Raw genomic sequence first — 17,438 nt, forward strand, 5'->3', positions numbered from 1 at the left:
CTGGATAGTGCTTAATTACTACTAGATCCTTAGTCATTACTATAATAAACATATCTGCACAATAAGTAATCGCTGCTATTGTACATACACAATAAACTATCACTGCAACTGTGAAAGCACTTTTAACACAGCAGGGCTATAACCTCACCAGGCAATTGCATAATTCTAATTACATTCTTCTTTTTTTTTTTTTTTTCTGATTTCAGCTGGTGCAAAAAGAACATCGACAATCCCAAAGAAATACTTCAATGTTATCTTACACCACAAAGCTTAGTCCTGGTTGACTGTAAATAGATCAGAAGGAGCATGAAATGTAGCTCTGTAGCAATTCATTCTGCTGATCCATGCTGCTTTTCTGTCATCAACAGGACATATAATACTGACGTGGTAAAAACCACATTTCATCACCTTTATTTATCTTTAAAGGATCACATTTATGGTTAGGTTGAGACTATGGTTGTCTAAAGTAAAGGCAGACTCCCTGGCTTCATAGCAGATCAGTATGCTTACCTGCTCTGCATCACCTTCACGTGGTCTAACTTACTGAGCAAACAGCACTAAGAGTGTCTTCTCAAATTTAACATTCATTAAGAACTTTCCAAGACACAGAGTTTCCAGTGGCTAATATATTTATTAACTAGTCTGAAAGCACAGAAGTTCTGTAGGAAGTAATATTTTAACCAAGTAGGATTCATTTTCTGCCAAATACCATAGAATAGGTTCCATGCACAAAGAACTGATTACAGAGCAGTAGCTAAGCATGGTTTTAACCAGCAGATCAGAAGATAAAATCACAGGTAGCTGCCAGAATCCATATACTGTAAGAGTAAGAAATGCTGAACTCACAGAAGATATACACAATTGTATATATTTAACACTGACACCCATCATTTTCCTGGGGTAAAAAAGCAGCCACAAATCCTGGAAAAGTGCTGAGCAACAGAAGTGGGTAGACCAATAGATTCAACACAATGTTGATACTAATGCAGCCCAACAGTGATAGGAATAGTCTGATGGAGGCATGACACAGCAGAGAGGACACAGGACCAGAGCCATTATTTCTGTTCAGAATATACCCAGGTAGTTCACTAACGATATTCTGCTGGTAGAACATAAACAGCTCTTCACTCAGCATTGTAAACTGTGCACATAAATATTCTAGCAGATTTTTTCTGGTACATATTTATATACAAGTTACTTATAACTTTCATTCCTCATCTGTGCTTTTAAAATTTCTACACCATAAGCTTGGAAGAAAGTAAATTAGTTACCATTAGTACCAAAAAATATTCTATTTCCACACTTCTAATATAAATGTTTACATGTATTAAAAAAAAAAAGACAAAATTACATTTATCAAAGACTGCAATTATATTAGTCCTTCAAAAGTAAGTCTGTTCAATTGTACCTTTTTTTATTGCAACTGTCCTTTTGGATTACAGCCTGTAAGAGTAATAAGGTAGCAGCTTTTGTTTAGCCAGTTCAGACTGACAATGAAACTAGTAAATTAAATCGTAGAAATCCAGGGCATCTTTTCTCATGTAATCAAGACTTCTCTATGTGCCGCTTAAAGCTAGATGAGCCGCTTGGGAGCAACCCTAGCCCACTGCCACCATAAGCAGGTTTGTTATCGGCATAACTAAGGTGAGAATAATGCTCACTTGTCAGACAAGAAATACAAGAACACATTTGCCTTTACCTTATAACAGTTAGATCTTGCAACCTGAACACTGCTGAGAGTTTTAGCATGCGAGGACAACCGGGTTTTATTTACTTATTCATTTACTGTGGACTTCTCAATGGTATACACACTTCTCTGAGCACATTAACTATGTCTGTAAGCTATTAAAGAGCGAGATCACATGGATTATTCCGGAAATTACATTTTGCCTAAGAAGGGCCTCATCAAAAGAGAAACCAATCAAGAGAGACATTCATCATGATCTGAGTGAGGTAATCTGGCTTCCTACAAGATGATAAATCTGTTACAGACCGAGGCAGCCTCCACAAATGGATTGGGAGACTGCATACAGGAATAAAGGCTTGCTGTGCAGACCTCACACTCATGATCCTCAGTCTATAAAAATTACATTACATGGTGAAAAAAACCCCAACCAAACAGTTTACCAAACCTCTCCTTCTCCCAGGGATTTATAATAATACAATCCAAACTTACATGTAACACAACTTCATAGCATCAGCTCAAAACAAGAGAAAAAACAATACAGAAATAACTGGGGATGCTTTTCACAATTACTTAAGACTCTCAAACCAAACAATGCATAGAAAGTCTACAGAGACAAAAGCTGTTTAAAGTAACTCAGTGGTTTTGATGTGAGAGCTCTTATTCATAGAGCTGATAGAGGAAGAAGCTTTCATTGGAGCCTGAAACACAGGTTCAGCCTCTTGCAAGGATAGCAAGTCTCTGTTGTAAAGAGAATGGACACCTTTCCTTTCTCAATTCACCCCAAATTTCATCAGCCTGCTTGACTACGCACCAAATACTCCACAGACAGACTGCAGAAACGCAGGTAACAAACTTAAAACGTTCCTTCCCCCAGTCAGCTAACCCAGCTGTCAGTTTAGATTAGTAATATTTTATAAATATTTTATATACACACAATAGAGTTTCTGCCTGCTGGAGTTTAGGGATGAACTTTCAAAATTGGATATAGGATGGTAATCAACTACCTTCTTCCTAAACACTGCCCAAATTCCAGGGATGCTCAATATCCACTGGTACATCTTACCTGGAAGCAAGTGAGTTTTCTTCTAAAATCCTCAGCTCCTCCAGAAATTCCCAACGAATGAGGCAGGCCTTGTCTGTCTGACACCAGCATGTTGCAGATGGGGTGTGGAGCTCAGCACGATCCGTGGTGGCTCTGCAATGTGCCAGCACGGGTATTTTTGCACCATGCTTCCAAAACTGGAGCTTGAGGATGCAGCAGGAGCAGCCCTCTCAGCCAGCAGCAGCTGGACCCAGCAACACAGAGAGCACTGCCAGTTTTGTGAAGTATGGCTCAGACACAGAATCTGAGAACCACAGCCCCAAGCTGTATCAAAAGTAGCACTTAGAGTAGAACAGTATTTCAGAAGTCTCTTTTATTTTCAGTTTTATTTTCAAAAGGCATCAGGGAGTGCAAGCGGTACACACCCAGGAAAGATAAAGCTCAAGGATCCTAAACTATGAGGAAGACAAAGATGATTGCTCTATAAGCATTGCTCCAGTAAATAAATCTATAATGCATTACCATGTGGCAATTACTCCTCAGCAGATACACCTGAAAATACTCAGCACCATCAGGGCTTTCTATTGGACAACCCTAAATCCATCTACTCAGGCAGTGGAGATTAGAAAAGTTAAACATTTCACTCCTGTTGTTTCACATTCAAAGTTATTTGCTCAACAATAGGGCAGAATGTGGGTCTCTGAAACTGCTGTAACAGAAGGATGGATCTTTGGGGTGAATCTCTGCAGCTCCATTAAAGGTCATGAAATCTAGCTGAAGATGTGCCCTACACTACAACCACTGGCAGCAAATAAAGCCTAGAAATAGAGTAACTGTGCTAAAAGGGCAATTAGCCTATTCTACCCCTGCTTCTGGTGGTAACAATTATTGTTTCACTACTGATCTTCAGAAGCCAGGTGCATTTTATCCACAGCATATAAAACCTCACATCAGCCTCTCACTGAAAGGGGGGAGATCATTTGAGTGTAAAGAACTATATGAGAGCAACTGCTACAATATAATACAACTGGATGATGATTGGGCACCATGTTCAGCAAAATTTATGTCTTACAGGGAATGGGAAAGCTGTTTAAGCACTTTATTATGATTTAAATGTGAAAAGATTCACTTAAACTGCAGAAGACAGGAATTTGTATTTTACATACAAACTGGACTTGTAGTCTCTTCCTATCTACATTACTTAACACACCATTTAATATATATTCTCATGCTGGTGAATGAGAAGAGCAAATATGACAGTTGACCAGATATGCACTGGATTTTTATTAATTTTATCGTAGCTTCCCAGGCTTATTACAGAGATATATGTAACTCAAATACTTTATATTTTGTGACCTTTACATAATACTGATACTCTCACGAATCCCTCTGACTTCTATATACACATAACCAATGAAAAACTACAGCAAAGGAAATAAAGTAGTTCTGAAAACTAACACATAAAACTTAACCTGCACCTGAGAAACAAATTAAATTTTTTTGAAAACAAAAGTTCAAAATTTGTTCTGTCATTTGCTCCCAAATACACACATCAAACATCAGAATATGTAGAGCTTGTTTTGTATATAGTTTTTGCCCATTAACAACTCTAACCCGAATGAAGTAGCACTGGGACCATGCTTGCTCCCAGTTCTGCAGTGTGCACTCTAGCAATATAGAGTCAAGTATGTTTTTATAGGTGCCTGTGTCCCTATTTATAGGACTTTGTGAACAGAGAGTCATGTGACACATGTTCAGCATTTGAAGAACAAAGCTTAGACTTCCTACTGAGAGGGTATTTCTCATAAAAGATGCCCTGATCCTTGTCTTATAAAAAGGTTTTATTTCTCAATAGAAAAGTATATTTAAAAACAACCATTTGCTAAAAGCAATACAAAACTCTCCAGTTTTAACTTCATAAAAGTTTAACAAAACATAAATATTGTTTACTGCTTACATTCCTATATACAGACCTTGCATTAGACAGTTAAACAGGTAGAGAGATAATAACTCAGAAATGAATGGAACACAACTACATGAGATTCAAATTCTGTGTCACAATGCACAATCACAGGTATACAAAGAGCAGCTTAAAATCCTCAGTCACTGGGTTCTGCTTTGTTCTCTTTACAGCTATGTTCCTCTTTTCTCTGCAATAATGCACCAGTTCCCATGGTCATAGCAGGAAGAAAGTATCTGAAGCTCAGGCACGTTTTCTTCTACCAGAGAGCACAGCTCCCCTTCCCGAAAAACATGGTAATAACGCATGAAAGCTTTTGTATCCAACGTGGCACCAGTCTGGTCCCCAACAGACACTGCTGAATCCAAAGCAGAGTCAGTGGAGTCAGTTGTTGAAGTTCTTTGGAAAAACTTGCCGGCATCAGACTTACCAGCACCATCTTTATTACAACCACAGCTGCAGTCCCTGTCTTCCACTGGGCCATTTATAAATGAGGCTTCTTCACTCTCGCTCTGAGCTACACTTTGGTGTCCTCCATTTAAACTTAAATTCTTCAGTGCATCTGTGGCTGGTGACCAGTGTGCTTTTTTGAGAGGCAGGCTTTCCACGAACACATCATCATCATCTAAACTTCGTTCTTTTAACAGTGTCCCACGGTGACCTAAATCCAAACTGCAGTGTCGCGAATGCTGAAGGGGTACAGTACTGTTTGCCCATTCTCCTTCATTCTTCAGAGGCTTCACTTTATCAGTCTGTTTTCTCAGGGCTGATTCATCAAGGGATCTGGAGAAAAACCATGAGCGGAAAGATCTTCCTAGAGCACTGTAAAATCTGTTTTCTTCTTCAGAAATTTTCATGCAGCAGGCTCTGGACAAGCAATGGTCCGTATTCTGGGAGTGTTTTGAATCAGTTTCTGGCTGCAGATTGGTTTGGTAGCTGCAGTCAGAGATGACTAGCTGTGTAGGGTGCATGTCTTGGCTTTTTACAGCACGCACAAACTCACCCTTATCTCCAGGTTGATTCGATTCTGAAAAATGCCGTGAGCACAAGGCCTTGTTCCAAGGAACAAATACATCTTGTTTCTCAAAGCGACGATTCTTTTGTTCCATAGCCCAAACATAAATCATCATCTGGCCCCCAGGTATCAATACCCTTGCCATTTCCTTTATTGCTTTGATTCTTCTTTGTTTAGTTGAGAAATGATGGATCACTGTGAGAAAGGAAAGGTGTTACATATTGAACATTACTAAGGATACAGCATACTTGTCTTACAACCTGGTCTATGTGTTTACTCATTTTAGTCGCCATATCCCAAATATCACTCACTGCAAGTCAGCTACAGTGTGGAATTTATTGGTACCACAGTGCAATATACCCCAGAATGCTGTCTTTTACATTTATGTTCAACGGATAAAAATAGGGAAAATCCTAAGAAGGAAAATAATCTCATCTCAAAATAGGGATTCAAGAAAAGTCAGGCATATAAGCTGGAGGCTTCTTTTTCTCAACATCAACCATAAAAGACCACAGCATGACTAGCTTTCACTTAAAATGCCTGGCCTTTAGGTGAGTTAGGTAATATTAAGTTTGACTTTATTTTTTTGGAACACTTTTCAGACTTCCTGAAAACAGAAGATCTTTTCACCATCTAATAAGTACAGAAAAATGTCATATCAGAAAAAAAGATACTGTGTAGTTTTATATTAGTGCACCTTCAAAAGATCGAGTGAGAAACTAGACAGAAACATTTTCCACTGCTTTAATTTTGTAGAAAGGCATTGCCTTTACAGATTGTTTTGGAGGGGAAAAAAAGAGAAGTGTCTCAGTCTAGTTTGCATGTCTGAAAATGATGACTTTTTGTTACATTATGTTATGCTATTGATAATTAAAAAGTCAAATTCAAAATAAAACTATTGATCACTATATTTGAATTTTCTTCACAGGATAATTTCCACATTTTCAGATTTCACTGCAGTGTGAAATGAAGCTACATTTCAATACTTCTACATTGTTTCTACCTTCCTGTTCACCTGAAGGAACCAATTTTAATAGCCAGAGAATAGCTAAGACAGCTATTTTCTCTCTAAGCTCTCAGAAACATTAACTTGCACTGAGACTGGCCATGTTGGTCATGTTGTTCTATATGTCATCAGTACTAAATGTGATTTAATCAATGACATAAAGAGGACTGATTCCATAAGTCTCAAGTGGACTTTGAGCCAGCCACTTCTACATGCAAAATATTCAATCTACCCATATAACAACGTATAATAATAGTCTATGTTCTTAGCTGAGGAAATCTCCATACCTTTCAAAAAATTAGATTATCTTTGTGTGTGCTGCTTGACAGTAGCCAATTCTACTTGTAGAAACAGTGTTACTTCAACACTGTAGTTATGAAAAATGTGTCCAACTAGCCCTGCCTTTATTCAAAACAATGATTAAATTACCAAGGGGAAAAAACGTAGCTTTTTTTATGCAAGCCAAGAAAAGCACTCTTGGCGGCTGATATTAACTAGGCCCTCACAAGCAGCTGAGAACACAAGATAGCAAGCTCTGAGAAGAGTTCCCCAGTCTATACGGTTAGTGTTTGTTTCCAGGTACTCCTGACTCTCCTCAATATTGTTTCAAACTTTGCAAAAAAAATTACAAAATACTATTTCAATTTCTTGAACAAGATGGGGAGAAAGGAACTGATGTTTCTCATACTGGAGCTAGGCCACATATCACCACAGAACCTCCTGCAAAATAATATCAAAACCGAAAGAGACAACATAAGCATGTGAGCTTAGTTCACCAAAAAGAAGTGCAACCAACCAACAGAATCTGTGCAAGCTCTATCTAAGCAATTCATTAAATGGGTTAAATATTCTTCATGTTTAACATTATATAATCACTCTGGTGGTTCTGCAAAAATATAAATCCTATAAACAGGATTATACCAGCAAAGCCTAGAAAAGTATTTGACTATGTACATAAATACTTGGTGTTCTCTGGAATGGGATGAAACCCCCTTTATTTAGAATCAGATGGACACAGGAATACCATGCCTCTATTTAAGAGGCATTAAAATCCATTATTGTTAAATGTGGAGAAATACCATGTGAACTTCTCATCTTGTCAGGTCTATATTTGGTATAAACATTAGATAGGTACACTACCCTTACAGGTCAGCTGATCTGACAGCACTGAAATTATTTGAAAACAAGACCTGAAAACTGGATAGGGCTCACTCATTAACTCGTCAATACAAAAGCAAAGTAATATAGATACTGCTTGCATATTAGTCACCCTTTCTTTCAACCTGCATATGTGAAAACTACATTTTAAAACACATTTCTATAATATTTCAAGTCATCTGATGACTGCTGCCAATAATAATTATCACGTTTTATATTTTTGTTGATACAATGAAACAGCCTGAAAGAAGCTCAAGCAAAGGTAGAGCTAAAAATGTACACTGCAACTGGGTGCTCTAAGAATCCCTCATCTACCTTTTTCCAGTTTATACTTCTCAAATTACGAGTAACAGTTTCAAAAAGAGAGGTCAGAGGAGTTAAGATGCTGAGATGCTTCACTCATACAACAGGCACTTGTATGTCTCTAAGTTCTGATTTCATTACTATTCTAAGGGAAATTTGAATTCATAACACCTAATAGTCAACATGAGTTTCAAGTTCTGCTATAGAGAAAGGAAGTTTTCATTTCAATGCATTTGCTGGTCAAAATAGATCCTAAGGAGGAACCAAGAGTTTATCCTGACCACCTAATCTGTTTAAACTGCGAGCAGCCACGTTTACATTAGTTTTCACTTGTTTAAAATGCATGCTAGAAGGAATTTTATTCTCCACAGGGTGACCAAGGCCACATTTATATGGTCTTTTATGGCTATTTATCAAACAAACAATCCGCATACTTCCCTGGTCAACAGCACCTCTGTGCAATGGAACTGATTTCTTTTTTCATGTTTACTACATTCATTTCAGTAATGCCTGCTGTGATTCCAAGGGAATCGGTTCAAAATTAATTTAACTGAAATACAGACACGTGGAAAGAAAAGGATCCCCAAAAATTCTCATTTGCTGTGGGCCAGAATGCGTGTACGTTCTTACCTCCAATGGAAATGACTGCATTGAAGCACTGGTCCCTAAAGGGAAGGTTAAGGTTGTCACATACCAGGACTTCATCATCTTTCTTCCTTGCAATCTCTACCAATGGCTCGCAGTAATCACAGCCAAGATTATACACTTGACTGTTGACACTGAGATACTTTCCAGTTCCACAACCTAAAGAAAAGAATACTACATCAGAAGTCATATGTTCCAGACATTCGCTATCCCTCCCAAGCATTGAAAATAATGGGAGGGCTTTCCTAATTCTAAGATTTCCTGAAAAACAAAATGAGGGCTTGCTCCTACTAGCCTAACTGTTGCAGAGTTCATTTGGACTCTTCGAAAGTATACGCTCACACCGTTAGGAGTGTAACAGTAGCAACACCACCAGCAAAAAAACTTATTTACACAGCCCTGTGTAATAGCAGGTTATGTGTATTTTTTGGGGGAATAAGGGTAAGTGCAGGTGGGAGGAGGAAGGAGTGGTCCTCTGTAGGCAGTGTTGTATGTCTTAGAGCAAAAATCCAACTATGCTGCCTCACACCAAGCCTTTATATAGCCCGGTATCCAGTTTCCAACAAGGAACGTAAATGGGCACCCAGGAAAGAGTAAGAACAGGGTAAGCATTATTGACCTTTTTTCCTCAATACCCTTCCAGCTTCCAACTACTTTCTGATCAGGGGATTTCCTGAAGCCAGTGTGTTTTGTCTTTTTAGTTGCCTGCAGTAGATCTCTCTTCCAAGTCCTTCCCCAGTCTTTGCTAAACCCTGCAGAGTACCTCTCCAATGCATCCCATTTCTCTCCAAGTCCTAAACCACAGCTGTCACTGACACAAGTTCGAGAGGAAAATTTTAACCTCAAGTACAGACTTGAAAATAACCGTGAATCATAAAAATTCCTGCCATGTCGCAGGCATGTCCCCTTCCTGCTTTTGTGCCTATGCATTATAACACATGTAAAACAAATGAACAGTTCCAGAATGTGTTCCACCTAAAAGTATGTCTTCTCAAGGTCTGTGCTGCACTAAATTGAAATCTTTCAGAGTGTTCTTCAATGTCATATGCATAACAGGCACTTTTCAAAATTAGATTAGGAAACATTCACTGCAGTTATGGGTCAGTAGTGAAGAATAATTTCTGAAAGTTGACAGCCAAGCAATAGGGTAGCAGCTTGGCAAAGAGAGCCATCACAGTATTAGTAATTCGATTTAAAGGCCTGGAGCTATCTTTAGAAACACCACTGCTTCTTGCAGTGCTGCTGCTTTCATTGATGTTAATGTGCACCATTATCTAGAGAGACAGCACAGGAACTGCTGGAGAACAGCACAACACTTCAGCGGTGAAAAAAGAGCACATGTTTAAAGCAAAAAGCAAGCACTATTCTTTGAAGTAACACTTGAGAGAAATGGAAAAGATTAATATTGTTGAGGCAGTTCAAGGAATATATGCAATAAAACATGAAGCTCTGCATCTTAGAAAGCGTAAGTTTTAAAATTAGTATAAAGTATTATTGGTTACTGTGTTTGCAGAAGGAGCACATTTGTCAAACATGCATTAATTTAGAAGATTCAGTTGTTTAATACATGGCTTTTGGTGAAGTGCTTTTTAATCACAGTGAGTTTTTGGAAGTATATGGTCCTCTCTGGAATGAAGTTAAATAGTGACAAAGTTCCCAGTACCCTAAAAGATTTTTAGGAGGAGATTCACTTTTAAATGAGTCATCAGGAGGGTGGATTCCTTCATGAAGCTGTTAACAATGGCCATGCTATTGTAATTTATTTTGATGACTGAACAAGAAGGCAATTATACAAAAAGATATTTTAATGAAAGGCAGTATTATATAGAAAATGAAATTATCAATTATCCCATTTTGAAAATTTTAGGTCCAGTAGGCAACTTTCCTCCCACAATACATACCAAAAATAAACACAATAGTCAGATTCCTGTAGATCTTATTAAACCTCATAAAATGAGATGATAACTTGTATGCCTTGATGGGAAATATCCTTATTGGCAAGTAAGCATCTGCCTTCTCTCTGGGTGTATCACATGCATCTAAATTATTTCAGCTGAAATTGTAACAGGGTGATCTTAAGCTTTCAGCAACCACCGCGATACCTGCTGATAAAAGCCTCAAAGAACTTCAGCTAAGCTTCAAATAACTTCTATTGAGGTGAAAAAAAAAATTTGGCTGAGAAATATTGTTAAGCTGACTGTTGGATGAGTGTATGCCACAGGATATTTCCTGAGATTATTAGTGAAAATGGCACAGACATTTGAAAGAAGATACATATTAAAAATAACAGTAATCAAGTATTTTTGGGGTACTGCTCAGAGGCAGCAAGATAACTATGTATTATCTTTGATTATGGCCTACAGTATCTTCAAATAATGCTTGCCTCTTATAGGATAAGGCAGATGGATAATTTGTTGTGTACATTTATTACATCTTGCTGTGTAAAAGTATTTTATTAGTCTAAACAATGAGGAAAATCCAATGATGCAAAGGAGCATCTGGTTTGCAATGATGTGCTGTATAGGATTGAAGTCACAACACAAACAAAGGAACCAAGACCTGAAAAACCCTGAAAACTCTGTAAGTGCAAGAAAAAATCAAGGTATAAATTGAACACGCAGGGAAGACAATGCCACAGCAGGAAAATGAGGGTTCGGTGTCCCTATTCAGGATCACAGGGAGATTCTCAAATCATAATTTATTTTTTTTTAATAGCAATCACATCAGAAGCTTTCTCTTAAGATAAAGCCTAGACAGGAGGGGTTTTAGAACAAATGAAAAGCAATAAATTGCAGACCAGCAGTACTTAAACCAAGAGACTGAAATATGAAGTAACTGAGCTAATACCACCATTTTTAAAAAAGGCCTCCAGGGGGATCACAGACCACTGTGGGGAAACTGGTAGATTAAGGCTTAGGTCAACAATGCAAAAAATGTATTTACTGGCTACTTGATACACTGTCAAAGAAATAAAATAAGGTGGTATATGGCATCTAATATGGGTTTTAAAACACTTATAAAACATCTTTAAAACAAATTTAAATGAGTTTTAAAGACTTCAGAGTTGCTCTGAAGGATATATATGACTAATATATAAACTAATAAAGCTTATAAACAATATTTCGTGCTACCTCAGAGAATAACTTACCTATATCAGCAACGAGACTGCCAGGCTTTTGCTCCAGCAGAAAGTTTCGAACACGAGGCCATGCTTTGCTCTGCAGATCATTAAAGTAGGCAGCTGTATTTTCATACACACTATGCACGTGCTGCTTTTCTAGCTGGGTAGCCTCATGTTCCATCCTGAAAACATAATGAATAAAGATTATGTACAACAAAACACAAACCGTGTTTTGCGTAGTGTAGACTTTGCATTTCATAGGCATGCATAATTCAGGACCTTGTAAATTCACATTCATAAAATCATTACAACCATCTAACAGCCATCATATTTATAAAATGGTCTTTACTCAAAAGTATCTGATTTTATTTCATGGAAGTCAAGAAAAAATTGAAATATATCATCTTGCCTGAGGAGTGTTATATAACTGCATGTGCCTGTTCAATAACATGCATATTCCTAATTAAAGTTCACCGATGCAGTAAAAGTTTATCTGGTGCAAAACAGGGCCTGTATTCAGCAAAAACACAGAATGATTAAGCACAGGACACTAAGAATAGACTTTTCAGTTGTAGCTAAGGTGAACAGGTAGACAAACTATTAGTATGTTATTTGAAATGTAACATGGACCCTGAAACCAAAGCCCCTAAATCACACATAAATTATTTGTGGTTGACCTACCCTCTAGAAGTGATGAGTTGGTTGAAATTTTTCAGCCACAAAACTATGATTTCCCTGCTCCCACTCCACTATCTTAAGTTCTTAGCAAAGTATTTTATTTTAGTGATTCACTTGAAAAGTGGTATCTTCTTAGACTTTTAATATTAACCCTAAACTCATGTAAAACACCAAGTGCATGCAGACGCTGAGTCCCTTTATACAGAATGTTACATCTTCTTTAAGAATTCCCCCCATCCAAGCACCAACCAAGTCAGGCTTTAGTATCTGATGCAGGCTGATGACATTATATTTCAAAGTGTCAAGGCATCCTTGAAATTAATGAAAACTGCCTGTTTATTCAGGAAGTATTCCTTCCCATTATTAAAACTTTGCTTAAGTATCAAAGTATTCAGCAGAGATTAAAGCCTGTTTCCAAACTTCTTCCAAGAAACTGAGCAATATATTATCAAGATGAAACTATAGAAGTGACTCCTTTGGCTGCATCCGAAAATGTCAGAAGTAAAGGCTTTAAATATACAACAAGTTCTTCTTTTCCTTTCCTTGATTTTCAAATAATACACATTTTGGAATCATAATAAGAAATGTTTCTTTCTGTCTTTTACTGTTGAAAAAAGTTATTATGAGAAAAGATTTAAAATAAAGTATTACATATAACAAGAAATAATGTGTGGTCTTCAAAATACCTGTTTTACAAACACAATCTTTTTTCATTAAGAAAATGGGAGTTAATCCCAGTGGCTGCAAAAAAAGTATTACTGTACTTCAAACTAAGTGTGTGTGAGTGCTTACAAGAAGAGTATGTAAGACTTGATCCATTTCACTGGGTTTATGTACTCTGCTATGCAAGGCTGGGCCAAATTGTTAAAATCGTCACATTCTGTTCTGACTGTAGTATCTATGAATATGTCTCCTCAAAACATTTATGTTCAATGTTTTCACAATCCTTACTTTCTTTTTTTCTGGTACGATCCACAGTTATCTTTTGTGATGCATTATCTCACCTTTTACTACCTGAATATATGTATATTCATATATTTATACACACACACAGAGAATTCAGTAACAGTATAGCAAATTCCCAATAGGCACATTTTCAGTGTAATTTTGAAGAGCAGAAAACAGACTGCACAACAGAAGCAGACAGTATTGAAACACAGGCTTAAAATTTTATTACATGTGCCAGAAGTCACTCAATCAGAACTTTTCTCAGAATGCCATTTCAAGTTATGTTGTCAAACAGGATGGGTTGGTTGCAGTAATTTCAAACAAAGATTCCTTAAGAGTCAAAAGCCCATTCTTTTTTTCTTATTTGACCATTAAATAAAACAAATTGGGTGTTTCATGTCTGCAGCTGTCTTTCCTCTCTGCCTCAAAACACACTCTATTTTGTTGTTCAACTGCCTAGAAATCCTCTATTTATAAGCAGAAATTCCAAAGACTAACAATCATTTATTTTCTTTTGTCATCTGATAAGCTCCTTGCTCTAGTTTATATTTCATGTTTGGTTACTATGCGGCTCAGTGTTTCCAAGTGTTTTTAACTTTCTAGTTGAAGCTCTTTGTTCAAACTTTGCTGTTCCTAAAAGAAAAAAGGAGAATGTTTTTAATCATTCATACTAAATTCCAAATGCTACAGAAATTCCAGTTTATGCCAACTACGGAAGTAGCTGTCTGAACTGAACGTTAATTTGAATATTTAAAAAAAACACAAAAGCCAACTTGACTTCGACGACGGTAAGAATTTTCCCATTGATACAATGTTATATTATACTTTTCCTAAAAAGTCTTTATTGAATTCCAATGTAGGCTGAAATTCGGCTTACTGTCCTACTGAATCACAAGGCCATTAAGTTTCTCCTTTAGCTTTCTCATTCACTTGGACTGGTAATGACTCTTCTGCTATACGGGACACGGTAGAGAATTCCATATACTACAACACTGCACTGCAGGTTATTTTTTTTAGATACAATTAATATAAACATTGTCAAGATAATTATTTGGTTAGAATCTTAGAATAACAGTAGTCGATTAAAATACAAACTATTTCATTTACTGTTTCATTATGATTTCAATTCCTGCTAATTGTTCATATTTTGTAGATAATTAAGTCACAGGCTGAAATTAGACTTGCCAGACTGACTTTCCAGTCAAGATCCGTAACACTTACCAGGTTTTACTGTGAAGCGCGGCAGGGAAATGTTCTAGCAATAAACCTCTTCATTGCAATGCTTACGAAAGGCAAGAAACCTGCGTGTCTGATCAGACCTGCAGCTGTACCAGTTTCACACAAGTCTAATGTCATCGAAAACATCAGAAACATAGAGCTATGTAACTTCACAAGCCAAACTCAACACCTCTATTTCTCTTTATAAACAAAAACAACCATTACACCTTCTTTGCCTCGAGTACCAGAGAGTGTCTCTGTTGCACATGCATTGTAAAAAATGTTCAGTTCATCCAGCTTCTGGATTATAACTTCCAGGATAATTGCAAAGTTTGTTTTGCAAAGGAGGTAATTAAAATCTGAGACGTCCAGAAATCCCACTGCTTCAGCATCTGCTCCAGTTCTCATTTAAGCTTCCTGGAAGCTGTTTGATAAAACCAGCAAAGAGGAGAAGAAGAGCAGAAGGTGGTAATTATGGACAAGCTTTCCCCATGCTCAATTCTTTTCTTGTGCTTACGCTCCTGTCAAAGGGCTCATGCAGAGACCGGGTGCAGAGTAGGGAGTGTGCAGTAAATTGGCACCCAGCTGTTCAGTCACTCCACAGCAAGTCTTGACAAGTCCCCAAAATGCGGATGCAGCTTCCTGCACACCAGCAGTTTGGGTAAAAAAATGAAGAGCAGGATTTTCTCGCCTGTCAGTCTTTCCTGGTCAGCAAAGTTTGCTCGTGAGACTACAACAGGCCCTTGTTGCAACTGATCTATGAAGTGAGAAAACTGGATGAAAATTGCAGTGTAATTTCTGCTGAATTTGTGGGGAAATGGATCACCAGTCCATCAGATGTAACTATGGTCTATGAACAAAACTGTTTGAAAGTGAACAAGTTATAGCCCATTGACTCTTTCCTATGTTGCTGTTTTCCTTCTTTGTTTAAAGAAAAAAAAATAAACAAAAATCCACAAACAAACTAACACCAACCAAAATATTATAGCTTTCCAGGAGGTACAAGGAATTGTACAAGCATATGATATCCTGTATTTTCATAGCTGCATATCTCACTCAAGGTAATCAAATTTCTTCCTTTTCCATTAACATTGTGCAACCTTTTAGATAATTAACTTTTCAAGGATACTGCTTTAAGGAAAGTCATGTTGCTTGGACATCTATCGCTGCTGAAATAATAAATACATTTAACCATGTGACCTTGAAATGACAACTACCAAAAGTTAATAATCCCAGTTTCCAATATTTTTTAAAAATCAGGATTATTTTTATTAGCCGGGGGAAGTGCATTCAGACTTTCTGTTTGTTTGTTTTTGAAAGTGTCTGACTTGCAGTTTTGACTATACCATATTACATACCTTTATCCTCAAATCGACAAAACAGTTGGTGGCTCCCAGATGCAAGGGGGTGCCCTGACATCAAAGCACAGGAGGTAGCGTCCAGTCCAAAACCTCTGCCTCTACCACAGCCCACCCAAAGCTTTCCACACCTTCCAGCAGTTCTTCTGAACCCCTTGCAGCCCTCCTCAATGAGGTTACCCACTCCCATCCACCTAAGATTTTCACATCTTCATCTATCTTAGCATGTGTTATGCCACCACCACTATTTTAATTTGATGTATAATCCCGTGAAGTCTTGACCTGGCTCATGTGCAGTTCCCACTTGCCTCTATTTCCAGGCCAGACACGTGGAACATGTTCCAAACTTTTTGTCAATGGCCTCTTGGAAGCACCCTGTGATTTTCACAGTAGTAATCAAATCCTGCATTGCTCTCATTTGTCTGCAAATCAATTGCTCTTGATCAATTTGAGCCACAGGCTTTCCTTTTGCCTTCTCTCTTGCAGCTGCCTGTTTTCTCTAACCCTTTGATGAGCTGCAGGAATTAACTCAGTTTGAGAGTCAGATATGCAAGGTTTCAGTCTATTAATGAGGATCCCTCTCAGTTACACTCTTCATGCACTGATGGGAATTCTCAATCCCATTTTGGATTAGGTGAACTCCTACTTCAAAGATCTATGAAATTCACCACAGTTGTGTCTGTCTGTGTTGCCACAGCAACATAAATCTTGGTTACGCATGCAACTCCAGCTATGGGTCCAATAACCTAATTAATCACTGGCCTTAAATTGAACAGCATAAACCACAAGAGCCAGGTCTATGTCCCACAGTACCTTGCTCTCCAGCAATAACATGTGCAGCTGTAGCTGACACTAACAGCTAATTAAAAAGTGAGGTAGTCCAATTTGCACTCTCTCCCCTCGTCTACAGAATAGGGAGAACTACATACACAGTGAGAAATACTTTCAGTTTACTTCCAGTTTACTTCAGACTTACCAGTCTTTTCACTCAAATATAAGCAGCCACAGAAAGTTAAGTGTGCAGCCCTAATGGTCACCTATAAACCACATGTCTTTTCTTCCAAGCAAATACAAAAATCCAATTAATCTCCAACTGCAAAACCTCACTGCAGCCCTTCAATACAGACCTAGGATTTCTCTATCAGGACTTTGCTTACAGTTGGGATTGAATTTATAAATCATAGTAATAACTTCCATTCTGATTGACAGTACTTTCTCATTTCAATAATGAAGGCAACAAATTGGACTATGATGACATACTAAATTGCTTCCAGATATGAATCATTACGTAAAACAGCT

The 17,438-nt window shown here is 37.6% G+C and overlaps 1 protein-coding gene across 3 annotated transcripts in view; it reads right to left on the reverse strand.

The window, feature by feature from the left end:
- Nucleotides 1-611: 611 nt before the first annotated feature.
- The window catches only part of TRMT9B (tRNA methyltransferase 9B (putative)), a 121,408-nt gene continuing 104,581 nt past the window's right edge, over nucleotides 612-17,438 (reverse strand). For all 3 annotated transcript variants that reach the window (XM_056332047.1, XM_056332057.1, XM_056332067.1), the window contains 3 exons: nucleotides 11,965-12,119; nucleotides 8,802-8,975; nucleotides 612-5,899 (listed from right to left, as the gene is read on the reverse strand). In XM_056332047.1, coding sequence (XP_056188022.1) covers nucleotides 4,863-5,899; nucleotides 8,802-8,975; nucleotides 11,965-12,119 — 1,366 coding nt within the window. In that variant the 3' untranslated portion in view covers nucleotides 612-4,862. The remainder of the gene's footprint in view (nucleotides 5,900-8,801; nucleotides 8,976-11,964; nucleotides 12,120-17,438) is intronic.

Source organism: Falco biarmicus, chromosome 1, assembly GCF_023638135.1.
Source record: "Falco biarmicus isolate bFalBia1 chromosome 1, bFalBia1.pri, whole genome shotgun sequence".
NCBI lineage: Eukaryota > Metazoa > Chordata > Aves > Falconiformes > Falconidae > Falco > Falco biarmicus.